This window comes from Sander vitreus, chromosome 7 (assembly GCF_031162955.1).
Source record: "Sander vitreus isolate 19-12246 chromosome 7, sanVit1, whole genome shotgun sequence".
In the NCBI taxonomy this organism is placed as follows: domain Eukaryota; kingdom Metazoa; phylum Chordata; class Actinopteri; order Perciformes; family Percidae; genus Sander; species Sander vitreus.
The window spans coordinates 31,547,923-31,565,206 of NC_135861.1; the positions used below are offsets into that span (position 1 = coordinate 31,547,923).

The following is a 17,284-nucleotide window of genomic DNA, read 5'->3' on the forward strand; positions in this document are numbered from 1 at the left end:
ATCCAACTCCTTTAGGTAATCATCTAAGTCCCCAACTCTACTGTTTAGATCCCCACATATATAAATAACTTTCCTCAGAGGAAACTCTCAACAGGATTCCCAAACTGTCAGTGCGTCATGACATTGAGAGCTCCGCTGTGATAAAAGGGGGTCAAAGTAATGAATGTGATAAGTCATGATTGCCACAACCTCGAATGCACCCACCTATAATAAATCCTTATTTCTGATCCCACCCCATGCCCAAGTGCCACAGGTTGGCAAGTAAGCCTAGCCAAGAAATTACCAAAGGTTTGTTTGACACACTCCCTACACACTTGGCAGGGTGCACCTGATCTAGCACCACTGGTTAATAAAGTTACCATACTTGTTTACCCCCCTATTCCAGCGCCACAATGCAATGGACAGATAAGGATTGCCTTTACAGTCTCCTAATTACCAAGTATTTACCTGGTATTTACATGGCAATAACACTTCATTAGGCAATGGCAATAGCATCATTAGTAACTAACCACTGGTCATGTAGGTAATTATAGAGAAACTACAGCTGAAGTAATGAGAAAACCTACATTACCCATTATATATAAATACTAATGTAGTCTCGACCGGGTTTAGAGCGGTAATAACTCAAGATAAAATTGTGTAATTTCCTGAGAAAATAGGCAATTAAACCTTAGGAAATACCCCCCACGACCACAACAAAGGTTCCAATTCAGGGTTTGATGGTACGAGCCAAGTTTTTGGGGTACTTTTTGTGAATATATATGTCAGTACTTACTGGTAACACCCACTGGGTGACAGTCATCTCTTGGGTAGTGGGTATGTTCTTTTTAGATGTATTCAATTTAACAGTTTCTACAGAAACCGACTGCAAAAGGAAGTCGGTTTGGTCCCAGGTTACTACTTCAGGATATTACCATTCAACTTGATAGATAAACCCTTTGTTTGTGTAGTTTAACACCAACTTGTAACATACAGGCACTACAACATAACTATGAAAAACATCATTATTTACTCATTGAATAAGTTGAAACTGGACTGTAAAAAAGGAAGTCTTGTTTGTTTCCAGGTTATTACCAATATATTACAATAATACTTGTAATAGATTACTCCCTTTGTTTGTGCAGTCACAATTGCTTGGCTACAGGTTCCATAAAACAATTAGGAAAACATGAATATTTACTCATTAAATAAGTTGAAACTGGACTGTGGGGAAAGGAAGCCTGGTTTGTTCCCAGGTTACAACTCAGGATATTACCATTAAACTTGTAATAGCTACTTACTTTGTTTGTATAGTTAATAATTAACTTACAATATAGGTTTCACAATATAATTATGTTACGAACATTACACATTAAATAAGTAGAAACTGGACTGTAAAAGGGAGTCTTGTTTGTTTCCAGGTTATTACCAGGATATTACCATTAAACTTGAAATAGATTACTTAGTAGAACTTAACATTACACTTCTGGTAGTTTCTGTGGTATAAACTTGAATCTGTGCAGAAACTTGGCAGATGGCACCGCTGAGGGGGGGCAGCCTGCTGCAGCAGCTCTTACTCACTTTAAACTCAGCTTTTTATTCTGTTTTTACTTTCTTTTTAACTTTTTCAACTTTTTGTAAGTGTACTTTTACTATGTACACGATATCTGCTAACCATGGACACTAAAAACACTGGTTCAACTTCGTCGGCGCAAGTTTATTCATTGTCGGCAACTGGATCTGCGGAGCCCGCGGGCAGCGGTCCCATTGTTTACACCAGGGATCAGCTGTAGAACGGGCGGACAGGACAAGTGAGAGTGGTTAAGAGGAAAATAGGAGGGTTAGCCCTGGTCCTGGTCACATATCTATCAAAGAACAACTCTGTAGCAGGGAAATTGAGCTGTTAGCCATTAGCATGAGGCCATTCTATATCCCAAGGGAATTCTCACGTTATTGTGATAGCACCCTCTGCTAATAGTGACTCAGCTTGTGATATCCTGCACTCTGCTACAAACAGGCTACAGACACAACACCCACAGATCCTCTTTCTCATCTCTGGTGACTTCGACCATGCCTCTCCATCCTCCACTCTCCCTACATTCACCCAGTATGTGACATGCCCCACCAGAGACAATAAAACACTGTATTTATTTGTTGCCAACACCAAGAAGGCATATAACCCATCTCCTCTTCCTCCCCTGGGAAGATCAGACCACAACCTGATCCACCTCCTGCCTGTGTACAAACCTCTGGTCTGCAGGCAGCCAGCTGTCCCACGCACTGTGAAGAGATGGTCTGATGAGGCTTATGAAGCCTTAAAAGACTGTAAACACAACTAAGCGAGCAACTTTCTGCCAACGTTTTTGATCCCTTTTGTCCTTTGGAACATGCCTTGGTCGACGCGCTTAAACAAGACTCAGAATCACTCCACTGTTTTCCTTTTGTAACTGTCCTTACCAGATGGTGTACAAGCATTGACAGCAGCAAAAATAAAAGATATAACAAAAAACAACTTCAACTCACAATCACGTAACTGTTCTGAGTGGTACTTGGAGCAGCGGTCAAAAAAAACGTATGGCTACGAAAACCAAAGACCCCAAACTGAATGAAAGCCAGGCTATTATACACCAGCTGATACAATTACTGCCTTAATCAGCTGATTGCCAAAAGGCTGTGACGATATGCGACGCATCAAGATCAATTAACACAAATTGTCAGTTTACAATGAGTCTAGTTTACTGTAAATATCATGCATTCATGCACAATTTATCAAATTAAAAGTTAATATTGAAATCATAATTTTGGCTCCAACAACAACTATGTGGGATATACTCTGTTACACTCATGGGGAGGACATTGACTTCACACATTCTATAACGGACTACATCAATTTCTGCGTGGAAAATGTTGTACCGACCAGGACTGTACGGTGTTTTCTCAACAATAAACCCTGGATTACTCCTGACATAAAGACTCTTCTTAAGGAAAAAAGGAGGGCTTTTGGGTCAGGAAATATAGAGGAACTCAAGAATATACAGAGGGAACTGAGAGGGAAGATCAGAGAGGGAAAAAAACGCTACAGGAGGAATATGGAGGATCAGCTGCAGCGTAAGAACACCGTGTAGGTCTGGAAAAGCTTTACCACCATACCGATTATCGGCCGTCGGACAATCTGGTGAGGTCAGTGACTCGAGTCTGTTCGGTGTTTTCCATGCCGTTGTCAGTTGGAGCTGTCGGCATCCATTTTGGCCGATTTTACTTGTTGAATCGGCCAGTGGGCAGTCGGACTCAATGACCAATCTGATTGGTGGAGTGCTAGCCCTTGACTAGCGAATCAGTGCTTCTTCCACAAGAAGAAGCCAGAGAGCTGACAACGCCAGTATCTTCTTATTACTAGCCATTGTATTTTCTTCCATTCAGTGAGTAATGACAATAACGATCCTTCTTGACTACTATCAACACTCTCTGATGAAAACAATGACTGATGACAGCAGGCTCTGTGTTTGCTAGGTCTAGAGAGATGTTCCGTCATTTCTGGTTTTCATTTTTTGGGCGACAATACAGATTAGCACCGCCTACTGTTATGGAGACGTATTACGTCTTGTGCACGCGCAGAACGTACGCTCAAATCGGCATCGCTTCGGTGTGTTCCGAGGCACTTTTTTGAGAGACGGGAGCTGACTGATCAGTCCAGCTGCCTTTTTTGCCGACAGTCGGCCGTCGGGTTGGTGTGTTAGAGCCTTTAAAGCCATCTCAGGCTACAAAGGACTGAAACCTCAGACTGTGGGGGACACAAAGTGGGTGAATGATCTGAATCTTTTCTTCAACAGATTTGATGGGTCATTTACCCCTCCCCCTGTCTAGTCCTCCCTGCTGCAGCAAACACCACTGTCTACATCCTTGGGATTTGTCACACCCCCACCATCACTTCCCCACTCACAACCTCCAACAAACAGCCCCCCTCCTCCAACACACAGCACCCCTGCCCCAACCTGTCCTTCACAATACATCAGGTGAGGAGTGAGCTACGGAGGAGGAAAGTAGCGGATCCTGATGGCCTCAGCTCTAGGCTTCTCAAATCCTGTGCAGATCAGTTGTGCAGGATAGTGGGACAAATGTTAAACCTGAGCCTGAAGCTAGGGAGGGGTGCCACAGTTCTGGAAGACATCTGTGCCTGTGCCTGTGCCATGGGCGTAAATCTGATCTAACAGTAGGGGGGGACAATAAACTAATTTTTGAAGAGGACACAAATAATACAGCCACAATTATACTCGTAGAGGACATGTGTTCACAGAGGAAAGCCTTTATACTATCATTAGTGTAGCATGGAGACTGTACTTATCCTTCTTTTCAGCGTTTCTCTTGATTCAATAAAAAAGCTCACTAAATTGAACAAAATATTCTTCTTTAAAATCAAGTATTTATTTTTAAGTTGTTTATAATCAAGCCACAAAAATACCTTAAAACATAATGACTTATTTTGAAAAAGTGTCCCCATATAAAAGAAACACAATGCTTTTGTACACTTGTTAAATTAGCTGATCATAATGTAAATTAGTGAGCCACTGGTAAAGCTCATCTGCTCACCCTGACAGCCACACCTCCAAAAATATGAACTGAGCTCAACACACTTACCTGAGACTCTATACCTGTCTGTCCCTGGTCTCCCTGAGACTCTACACCTGACTGTCCCTGGTCTCCCTGTTCCTAAGTTCTTTCTGTCTCCTTTGCCTGTGACATAGTGACGTTAGTATTTCCATAAGCACCCATTATTATAAAGATGTTACCAAATTGTCTTGATATGAGGACTTATTGTACTTACTTGGCGTTTTGGTGTCAGCCTACTGAAAAAGGATCTTATGTCTGTTTTTCTTTTCTCTGTCATTTTTAACAACAACACAAATCTCTCAAAAGACTCTGGAAAGGCTGGTCCTGGTCTATCTCTGCCCCCTGGTGAGCCCATCCATGGACCCACTTCAGTTTGCCTATAAACCTGGCACTGGGGTGGATGACGCCATCTTATACCTTCTTCACAAATCTCTCTCCCACCTGGAAAAGGCTAGAATCACTGTGAGAATCATGTTCTGTGATTTCTCCAGCGCTTTCAACACCATCCATCCAAAGCTTCTGAGGGAAAAGTTGGAGCGGACGGGAGTGGACCTCCACCTCACTTGTCATTACCAACCGACCTCAGTTTGTAATGACACAGGGCTGTGTGTCTGACAGTTGTCTGCAGCACAGGGGCCCCACAAGGAACAGTTCTGGCCCGTTCCTGTTCACGCTCTACACTGCAGACTTCACCTATCACTCAGGAAACTGCCACCTACAAAAGTTCTCTGATGACTCCGCAATTGTTGGCCTCATCGCAGATAGGGACGACAGGGAATACAGAGAACTTAACGGAATGGTGCCAGTGGAACCACCTCCAGATCAATACTGGAAAAACCAAGGAGCTGGTGGTGGATTGCCGGAGGAGCTAACACTCTCCACCTCTGCCGGTGAACATCTTGGGTACGGACATCGATATGGTTAAATCATATAACTACCTTCATGTTCACCTGAACAATAAACTGGCCTGGACTGACAACACCACAGCAATTTACAAAAAAGGCCGGAGCAGGCTGTACCTGCTGAGGAGACTCAAGTCTTTTGGGGTGCAGGGGGCACTCCTAAGGACATTTTATGACTCTGTGGTGGTATCAGCCATTCTCTAGACAGGAGGATAGTGGCTAAATTATCCTCCATGATGGATGACTCCTCCCACCCCATGTAGGACACTCTGTCAGCACTGAACAGCTCCTTCAGTGACAGGCTGCTGCATCCGCGCTGCATCATGGAGTGATACCGCAACCTGCTGCTGTCAGACTCTACAATAATTACTGCTCCCAGTAGACAACATGGACAAAACACACAGACCAGGACTGATAAAACGTGCAAAAAAAAAACGTGGCTGTGCAATACTGTAAATACATTTTACTATTTTAAAATATATTCTCTTTAATTTTATTTATTATTGTGGTTTATCTGTGTCTTATAATACTTTTCCTCTTATCCCTTGCTGCTGCAACAGTGTGAATTTCCCCATTGTGGTATTAATAAAGGATTTTGAATCTTTAATCTTGAAATGCAAAACTACGTGTTTCTATATCATTTCATGGTAATATTAGATTTAACAACCCAGTTTGTGCTAACTATTCCTAACGTATGCTAGCTACCAAACTAATATCAAATATCAAACTAAAGCTGCAGACAATATTGCATTGAATTGCTGTGAGCTGTAAACTTACTACGTTAAAATATTAACAATAATATCAATACCTTTATTTGTGAATAAGTTGTTTTTTTAATTACATTAAATTAAAAAGACAGTAAGCAAAATGACAAAATTTAAGAAAAGGTATTAAAACAAACAGTTAATTCAAAAACAGCAAGTAGGAATAAACAAATAAGCATCTCATGTGGCTAGGATGTGTAGCATCTCCAGCTAGCAATAGCCAACTCGAAGAGCTGAGGGAGAAACAAACAAAAAAGCTCTCATAATGCAGCCATAAACATTTATTATACACTGAAAGTGTCACATCCAGCTCCCGCTCTTATTTTGTGTTCTGTATGTTTTCCCGGAAATCCTGTTTTATTTAGAAATTTACTGTTTGTCTACATTCCCGGTCACTTGTCTTCCTACCTTTGTTTGTTTCTCGCCGTTTGTGATTACCTGTCCTCGCCCTAATGTGATTCACCTGTGTGTAGTGTATATTTAACGTCAGTGTCACTTGTTGGATGTTTTCAGCACCAGGGAGAAAAGGGTTTGTTACTCAAACCTGCTGAGAGACCTCTACTTCATAGCTGGGGCTGGTCGCCAAGTATCTTTGGGGCTGTAAAGAAGACCGCTAAACGCTAAAGGGGGGACTCAGCCGTCTGGGGCGATATGGTCTGTTTCCCCAACGGAACATTACACTTTCTATCATGGCCGGCTCTAGCCCTGTGGTTGCCCTAGGCGAGATTGAGTTTTGCGCCCCCCCCCCACCTAGTCTCGCATTGCCAGATCTCCACCGTGCTGTGTCAGCGATAGAGTGGCAATGTATGTTCATTTAGTTTCTAGCTTGCATGTAAGTTAGATGGCACCAACATTTGGTCTAATCATAACTGGTCTGGCAACCCAAAGGCCAGTGTTTTGTTTCCAGATTTGTGTGCGTGGTGTGATGGGGTCCACCCACTGACAATTTTGAGGATTAAACACTTCATTTCCTGCATTCAGGTGAATTTTTATGCACCTATTTCTACCTTTTTCTGAATCAATTTATGCTGGAAATATCTTGTATGTAAAGGGAAACATAGATTACAATCCAAATATAAAAACATAATGGAATATTTAGCAGTAAGGCTCTCAGGCATTCTGTATTGCTTTCATCTATTTATACTCCTGTAGATCGACTTTTCTAATTATATCTGAGTCAGCACACATGTAGCCTATCATTTACTCACCTCAATGATACATGAATTCATTTTAATGAATTAATAAACCCCTGGACTGTAATATTTAAGATGTGTTTGAGCAAGATTTCTGCTCATGTTCAAAACTTTGTGCACATTTAAAATATATCAGCAGCCTTCCAGAATCCCGGCTGGCTAGCAGCTTCCCTGAACCCCGGCTGGCTAGCAGCTTCCCTGATCCCCAGCTGGATAGCAGCTCTCCAGAATTCCAGCTGGCTAGCAGCTTCCCTGATCCCCGGCTGGCTAGCAGCCTTCCAGAATCCTGGCTGGCTAGCAGCCTTCCAGAATCCTGGCTGGCTAGCAGCTTCCCTGAACCCTGGCTGGCTTGCAGCTTCCCTGATCCCCGGCTGGTTAGCAGCCTCCCTGGGACCCGGCTGGCTAGCCGCTCACCTCAATTCCGGCTGACGCCCAGCTTCCTTGAGCTGAACTCCCTGAACTCCCTGAACCTGCTATGCCCGTTCCCCCTGAGACTTTGCCGGTCTCCAGTGCCCATGAGACCCCCCTAGAGATCTCCCCATTGACTTTGCCGGTCTCCGGCACCCCTGAGACCTCTCCTGAGACCTCTCCTGAGACCGCCCCTGAGACTTTGCCGATCCCCGGCCCCCCTGAGACCACCCCTGAGGCTTTGCCGGTCTCCGGGGGCCCCTGAGACTGCCCCTGAGACCGCACCTAAGACCACCCCTGAGACCACCCCAGAGATTCTGCCTTTGTCCTGCCCCCCAGAGACTTTCCCTATGTCGGCGTTCAGGCCGACTCCTGCCCCTCGTGCCCTGTCGGCGGTCAGACCTACTCCTGCCCCTCGTGCCCTGTCGGCGGTCAGACCTACTCCTGCCCCTCGTGTCCTGTCGGCGGTCAGACGCACTCCTGCCCCTTGTGTCCTGTCAGCACACCCGCCGCCTGCCGCCAGTCCAGCTGACTCGTCGCCTGACTCCAGCCCAGCTGATCTCAGACCCGTCGCCTGGCCCCAGCCCAGCCGACCTGTTCGGCCTTCAGAGGTGCTCCGCCTTGGCCAACCTGCTCGGCCTCCAGAGGGGCGCTGCCCTCGCCGTCCTGTCCGGTCGCCGGAGAGGTTTCGCCGGAGAGGTTTCGCCGGAGAGGTTTCGCCTTCGCTGACGGCCACCCAAGAGTCTTCGACGTCCTGCCTGGCCACCTGAGGGGCTCTACCTTCGCCATCCTGCTCGTCCACCAGAAGGATCTTGCCTTCGCCAACGGCCGCCAGAGGTATTTTGCCTTCGCCGCCGGCCGCCCGGCCGCTCCCCCTTCACTGTTGCCAGCAGCCCTGCTGGCCTAAGCTGGTCTGCCCCCAGTTCCCCAGTGCTCTAGTGCCCTCGGTCCCCAGTGCCCACGGCCCCCATTGCCCATGGTCCCCAGTCCCTAGTGCCCTTTGTTCCCTGTCCCCAGTGACTTTTTTCCCCATGGACTCTCTGCCTCCCCCGGACTCTCTCACCTTTTTGGGTTGTTTTTGGTTCTTTGGACACGGTTTGTTTTTTGATCTTTTTTGATTTTTTTGTTCCTCCTCCAGTCTTCCCTCCCTGTTTTTTTTTTTTTTCTTCAGTCATCTGGAATCCGCCCCTTGAGGAGGGGGTACTGTTATGGTTTTGGTATTTTGCTTTGCATTTTGTTCTATTTCTGTTGCCTGTGTGTTTATTTCTGTTGCTGTCTCCTGTTTTGTATTATGTTCTGTTTCCTGTTTTATTTTGATAGTCTACTTGTTTTACTTCCTGTTTTTGATTATTCTGTCTCTCCTAATATGTTTCACCTGCTGTGTCACCTGCCCCTTGTTATTTATTTTTAGTAATAAAGTGTTAGAACTGTTCTCTAAATGATGTCTTAAATGCTGTAAAGTAAGTAAGTAATTTTTGAACCTCCAACCCCAACATGTTCTCTCAGCTGAGCATGAAAGTTCCAGGAACACTGTTGCATGATCGGATATAAGAATGTTGCCAATTGTGCATGAAATAACTTTACCTAATGATACTTTAGGTGTAAAAAAAGAATCAATTCTGGATGAAGTCTTGTATACATTTGAATAAAAGGAGAAATTTTTCTCATTAGGGTGCAATACTCTCCAAGTATCGAGCAGATCCAACTCAGCAAGGCAGCACAACAAGGTCTGACCAAGGCTAAAGTTGGATTGCAATTTGTTGTGGGATCTATCAAGATGGTGTAAACAACAGTTAAGGTCCCCACCAGCTACTGAGGATGGAAACAACCAGCTAGAAAGGTAGAGAATATAGTTGTGTGCAGCGATGGTGTGTGATTTGGGGGGGCATCAGGGACAGACTGGGACCAAAAATCAGACCTTGCATTTTGGCCCAGACCGGCCCACCACATAAGATCACAAATACCACCTGTCCTTGCGCTCCCCTAAATATGTATACCAACTCCTACTCCTTAAAACTACTAACGCCATGTAATGAGTAAGCAAGAATCAGTGAGTTGACACATTAAATATTTAAAAAAAGTGACATTTATTAATACAATAATACAATTAATACAACAACCTAAATATATATATATATATATATATATATATATTAATAATAATATTTTTTTTTTTATCATTTCACAACTGCAGAGGCCCTGTGCTTTAATTTGAAGAGGTATATCATGAGTTGTTGTCTGCCAATGCAGATAGAAAAGCTACAATTCTCGTTAAGAAAGTTTGCATGATGTGCAACGTTTATCTAGGCTACTTTAAGGACATAAATGCACAAGCACAAGCTTAAGGTTTGATGAACCTTAAGGTGGTGTTTTGCTTATTAAGATGTAGGCTACTTTGTTGAATGAAAGGTAATAATGAAACGGTGAGAACATCATCAGTCAAGACTCAGATACCTGCGCACTTAGCCAAACTAATGCAATCATACAGTATAGCATGCCTATTTCTTTTATTGTTGTAGTGTTATCATCAGCAGTTTGTCCACCACTTGTTTATGGTGCAGTTTTATCAAGGGGCAAAGTGTTGTAAGGGGAGTTCTGCTTACCGCAGGTTCTACCCTCACTCATCTCTGTCCATGTCCTCCTGAGTCTCCTCCTCTCTGTGCATGCCACTGCCGCCGACACGCCGACACCACCACCACCACTATCATCAGCCACGGGAGCTGATGAAGGTCCTACCTATTTCGTGCTACTGCCGGAAATATGTCTGTCTTGGCAGGGTCTGTTTCTTTTTCTCACGCAGCTTCTCTGCACCTCCTTTGCGTTTCTTCTCCATGATCTCTATCACTATTCTAGCCTGGCAGATGCACACTGAAACTGCAGCAGTTCTCCTGTCACTGTGTGTTTATCTTTGCGCCGCGTACCGTTATGGACTTTTCCATTACATTGTGAAAGTAGGGGGTGTTTGTGTAGGGACAGAAAACCTAGCCTATATGATAGTGTGTTTTGGGCCAGCCCAGTGTCAACTGAAAAAACAATGGGCCACCGATCTAGGCCTACCACTTGATATGGGCCGGTTCATGGGCCAGACAAAAAAAAAAAAAAAAAAAGTGTCAGCGGTCGGCCCAAAAAGCACGTCGGGCCACCGGGAAAGTGCCCGGTATGCCAGATGGCCAGTCCGCCTTTGGGGGGCATAGATGTTCAGAAATTACGCATATTCCCCATATAGGAGGCACTTGATTAAAACATATCGGCCCAGTTTATCTGATTTAATCTCCACTTCAGACAATGGCAGCGATTTATGTATTAAAATTGCAACACCTCTCTGTCCGTTTTTATTTTGGCTCCCATGTTAATAGGTTAGAGCTTGCACACTGCCTGCGTGACACGCATATCTCAGGCGCTGAAAACACGTGCATGCTAGAAATAGGACTGACACCTATTTTCATGCAACATGCAAGCGTGTTGGAAGCGTTCCCAGGCAAAATAGAATACAAAAAGATGTTTATATGTCATTTTGACATGAATACATACTGTATATATACTGTAAATAAATGACATTTTGATGTTTGAAAGTCTCTAGGTGTTGACATAAATGCAAATATATATGTAATTTAAAAAAGAATAATAAATATCGATTTTCAAATATTGCACCTGTCAATACAGAACTAAATATTCTGTAGCCTATTTTGCCGTCAATACGGGACCTGTTGTCTGACCAAACAAAAATGAAAAAAGAACACATAAGCAAACCCCCAATAAAAGAAACCCCAGCCACCACCTTTGACACTTCCCTCACGTTGAAGTGCACACGTTTGTGCATTTTGCACTAGAACCAGTGCTCCTACATGAACAATTCAACTGCAAACATAGCAGCTGCGGGCTGAGCGCAGCATATCAGTTATCTGGTGAAGGCAGTATAATGATGTAGGCTAGTTTCTACAGACACAGACTGCTGCGTGATAAACATACAAAGTATTTCCACAGGCTATGGTAACAACAGCAACACAGTATAGAAAAAGCTATCAAAAGATAAAAAACAAAGTCATAACTAAATTCCCACATCCTCCGGGATGCCTGTCACTCGTAGGTTTTGGCGGCAGCTGCAAGACTCCAGATCCTCCAGCCTCTCATATAGGTTAGCATTGTGCGTAGGCAGTTTGGCACAGAGGCTTTCCAGAGTTGCCGTTCTCCAATCAACATCTCTCAGCGAGGTTTCAATATCTTCCAGGTGGCCCCCAATTGATAGTACAATCAATTGCAGAGTGTTAATAAAAGTGTGAGTCTCTCCTCTGAACTTTTCAATTAGGCTAATCACGTTGGCTAACGTAGGTTCAGGATAGTCATCCTTGCTAGCACTCTCCACATTGCCACCGTTGCCTTTACTCTGAGTTTCACGGTCAGGGGTGTTTCTCTTTGACTTTGGCATTTCACAAGAAATATGCAATGTAATAGCCTATTGAGACAAATCTGCAGTCGCAAAAATATTAAGTTTGCATTAAATTATTGTAGAAAGTTGTAAGAGCAGGTCTGGGACAAGTCTACTCTCTATCCATGCTCAGCAGCGCCCCCAGAAGCGTAATGTTACGTGCTACCAAGTAATCTATTTCAAGTTTAATGGTAATATCCTGGTAATAAACTGGAAACAAACAAGACTCCCTTTTACAGTCCAGTTTCTACTTATTTAATGTGTAAATATTCATGTTTTTCATAGTTATGTTGTGGTACCTGTATGTAACAAGTTGGTGTTGACTACACAAGCAAAGGGAGTACTCTATTACAAGTTGTATAGTAATATCCTGGTAATAACCTGGGAACAAACAAGACTTCCTTTTACAGTCCAGTTTCTGCTTAAGTACTGAGTAAATTGTGAATATATCTACAAGAACAAACTCATGAAGATGTTCTATCATGACTACACAAGAGATAAACTATCCAACCAGTGATTAGGTTGATCTAACCCAAGTGAACCGATGTGGTTCCTTGACAAAGAACACTATTTATAATTTGTGACTTTCATTTCTTTTCATTTCTCTTGCACTAGACTAGTGCAAGGGGCTGTTTGTCAACATAATCCAAGAGGTTAGGTGGTGAACATATGAAGGAAATGTTTAAACCAAAAAAAATTGGAGGATCCCCAGACCGCCAGCCAATTATGTATCTTTCAAAGTTTGCTCCACCATTTTAAAACATAACCAGGTGACATTAGTGGGCTAATTCAATCTTTGTGTACAAGATGTCCATGTATGTTACTTGGTAAAACTATTGTGATTGTTATGATACATCGTTAAACCTGGATTACCTGAGATTGTATATGTGTTCAGGTACTTTCTCTTACCTCATTTGTTATCTGGCCTCCAAAGGTAACCCACGTACCTGCACAAAAATAAAACGATTACATTTTGTGTGTGTGTGTGTGTGTGTGTGTGTGTGTGTGTGTGTGTGTGTGTGGGGGGGGGGGGTGAATTGCAACAAATTTGAGTATTGTTCAGTTTGCAAGCCAATATTTGAGAATGTGCAGTCCAGTCACAGATTTGTCAGGGCACAGGCTGTCTGAACTGTAGTGATATTATCAGGGTTGTCAACTCACTCACATTTGGCATAAGACAACGAATTTCAGGGTCTGTCTCACGCTCTCATGCCATCAAAACTAATGTCATGCCATCAAAACTTATGTCAGGTCAAAAAAAAGAGGCTACTGAGCACCTGGGTAGCTCACCTGGTTGAGCATGCACCCCATGTACCAAGTCTCAGTCCTTACCGCAGCAGCCGTAGGTTTGATTCTGATTTGATTTTGATTCTGATTTGCAGCAAGTCATTCCCCCGCTCTCTCCCCTTTCTCTCTTTTATGCTGTCCTGTCAATAAAGGCCTAAAAATGCCCAAAAATAATCTTAAAAAATAAATAAAGAAGAGACTACAAAGCCAGTCTTGATTAAAAATACCTATGTTCACTGTTTTTACTTTAGTGTTCGTTGGACAAATTTTGGACTAAGGCAAATACAGAACTAAATATTCTGTAGCCTATTTTGCCATCAATACTGGACCTGTTGTCTGACCAAACAAAAATATAAAAAGAACACATAAGCAAACCCCCAACAAAAGAAACCCCAGCCACCCCCTTTGACACTTTCCTCACGTTGAAGTGCACATGTTTGTGCATTTTGCACTAGAACCAGTGCTCCTACATGAACAATTCAACTGCAAACATAGCCGCTGCGGGCTGAGCGCAGCATATCAGTTATCTCGTGAACAGCCTAGGCAGTACAATGATGTAGGCTAGTTTCTGAACTGTTTGATGCTTGGGTTGGCTTCCCAACAAAGTAGTCTCTTAGTGGTGGAGAGTAAGGCGGAGGGACCGAGGGGCTACGCTAATATTACTAGCTAGCTAACGGCAAAGTCAGCTTCCCTAGTGCTGCTTTCAAATGGCGTTATACAAACATTTCAAATATAGCCCATTAAACATTGCTCGGACATATTCATACTTACTTATTACTTACTATACTACAATATCAACACGAAGAGGAAACAACACACTTGTTACCGAATGGCTTTTGTTAAAATAAAAACACTTTTACTTTAAATTTCTGATATTTGCCTGATCAGCATGTCTTCTCCTCTTCATAACATTGTGGCAAATTAGCTGTTGTATGTTTTAAGAACTAAAACATACATACAAAAAACATATCACAAAAGTTTGTATTGCTCTTTGATAACCAAAATACACAATATCGATGTATGATGATCATCGACATTGGGAGATTACAAAGAGTAACCGTGCGTTCATGGGCATCGGAAAAACATTTTTCCCAGTGAAAACATCATCATTCACATCACTTCATGTGGGAATCAGAGGTGGGAAACTGGGGCTAGAGTTTGCTGACAGAGTTTCCCAGTTGGTGACGCGTTGTTGACAAACTGACGTTTGATGTAGGTGACTTTGGTTATTTATTTTTGGTTAAATAGTTCAATGTCAATAAACTGTTTATTGTGAACAAACGCCTCTGCCAAGAAACATACATAGACATAACATGTTTCAAATTATTCATAAATAGGCTTATGTATAAAAAAAAAACACCTTATCCGTGTCCTTTCCTGTTTGTTGTCCTGCAGATAACACCTGTCAATGTGCTGTTCGTATGCTTGCATAAGAAAACAGCAGCAAATCTTTTGTTATTGTGGCCTCCTTGTTTTCACACACCTGATGCTCTAGGCTACGTGCAACAAGTTGTTATGTCAAACGCCAATATAACAGAAGAAGAGGAACACGCATCCCAACCATGTGAACGCTGGCAGTCGGAAAAACAACATAATCACGGGGGCGGTCCCTGATATTCCCAGGTGGTATGAACGCACCGTTGGTGAAAGCAGCAGTGTCAATATAGCCTCACTCTGGCCTTCACATAAAATAAAACAAGCATTACTGTGTAATAACTAGGCATTTTTAGAGTGCAAATCCAACTAAATTGACTGAACATATATTTGTAGATGCAGAATAGGCTTCATGTTTGTTGTTTGAATGAATCATTACAATGTATATACAATTATAAATTACCAATTTGAAAAAGTGTTGTTTCCCCTCTTTTTTTCCAGGCTAGTAAAAATATACAAGGGGTCAGTAAAACTCTGATCTACTGGGACGAGGGGCCAGGGGGGGACAAATGTTGGACACTGCTGGAGACAGAAGGAAGATGCAAGATTATACGTGCACACAGACTGGCCAGCCAGCAGCCCGGGGCAGGAGGCAGACCCAGGAGTATTTGGGGGTTAGTTGCGTTTAGTCATCACCACTTTGTATGTGCTCAGAAGATGGTTATGCTATTTTAATATATAGTTACGGTATGTCGTCTAAATTTAGCTCTATACTGAGCTAAATTTCCAATCCAATCCATCCAATCTCCACTTGCATGTTAAAGGGCCGGGCAATCCCATCTTGTCTTAAAAGACCAAAAAAAGCATATGTCGGCTGTGGAAACTGAAAAACTTTGTGGCAGATGTGTTGGATATGTGTTTTATAGTGTGGGGTCTAGCAGGAGTAGTGAGTCGCTACATTAATTAGCAAATTCATGTACCTGCAATTTAAATTTATTCAACAAATTTAGGATAATCAGGAAGCGGTATTATCGTGCTTGTGGAAATACAATGGAAAGAACTAATTCTGGCTAACACCTAATGTAAATTAACATTTTTGTTAGGATCTGCAGCACTTTGTCGATCTCCCTCTGTTCTCCTGTGTTTCTTCCCCCCCATCCTGTCCTGCTGCATGTTTGTTTTCCCGTCTGTCAGTGTGTGTCTTAGGCTCGGCGTGGCTGACCTACTTTCTGATCTGCAGCGCTAACTCCACACACCTGCTGCTCCTCACACCTGTGGTCCATCTCCATGATTATCTGCTCCCTGATTTAAGCCAGTCCTTCCCTCCAGTCTTCGCGATTTCATTGTGAAACGTTCCATGGTAACACTTGAGCTCCATCTTGAAGATGGTTTCTTCTTGTTGCCTAGTCTTGTTTCTTTTTTTAAACCCGTTTTTTTCTGTGCCTCAGAACCTGCCAGACTCACCAGAAGCGTCCAGCCACTGTTGTCTCTGTGTTAGCTTCTACTTCTCACCGGACCTATTCAGCCACGTCCCGCTTTGCCAGTCGTCTCAGTTGGATCACCTGTACTCCAGTTTTCAATAAACTGTTTTTTTCAACCGCCTCCTGATTCAGTGTCTGCATTGGGGGTCCAGTTCAAAACTCCTGCTATTCGTAACAATTTTCTAATGGATTTGGAAAGGAAATTACAAGTTGTAGGGAACCACAATATGGTTCTAGGGGCTTTTTTTGTTTTGTTTTTAATTTGACAGAGGACCCAGTTCTGGACTACAGTGGGGCTGCAGCACGCAGGGCCCCTCTCTCTCTCACATTACAGAGGATTTGTAAGACTCTAGACTTGGTGGATATTTGAAGGATTCTAAACCCATCTGGAAGAGACTATACTTTTTTTTTTTTTTTTTGTCAGTGCACAAGACATTCTAGGATAGACTTTTTTTAAATTTCCAAATGACTTGCTCCCTTTGCTAGACGATGTGTGATAGGAAATATCGTAATATCTGACCAAGCATGGGTGTGCCTAGACCTGCTGCCTCAAAGTGAGAGAAGGTGCTCTTATAGGTGACGCCTTAACTCCTCCCTTTTACAGGAGCCAGAAAATATAGAATGGCTTAGGTCCGAGCTAAAAGATGACTTGGCGTCAATTGGTTCTCTGTGTCGTCTTCAAGGGTGGCATGGGAGGCCTTAAAGGCTGTAATCAGGGGACGCATTATACAAGATGCTTAATTTCGTAAGAGGACTAGTGCCCAAACACCATTAGACCTTAATTGGGCTTGTTTGGAAAACGTTCTCTTATTTTATGAAAACTAGTACAGTGCCTGTTGAAACTGCCTTGTTTGGAATGGGC

At 43.1% G+C, this 17,284-nt stretch overlaps 1 protein-coding gene across 1 annotated transcript in view; it reads right to left on the reverse strand.

Moving 5' to 3' along the window:
* The window catches only part of LOC144520388 (voltage-gated potassium channel subunit beta-2-like), a 91,319-nt gene that overhangs the window by 59,795 nt on the left and 14,240 nt on the right, over window positions 1-17,284 (reverse strand). The window contains exon 3 of the mRNA XM_078254072.1: window positions 13,190-13,227. Coding sequence (XP_078110198.1) covers window positions 13,190-13,227 — 38 coding nt within the window. The remainder of the gene's footprint in view (window positions 1-13,189; window positions 13,228-17,284) is intronic.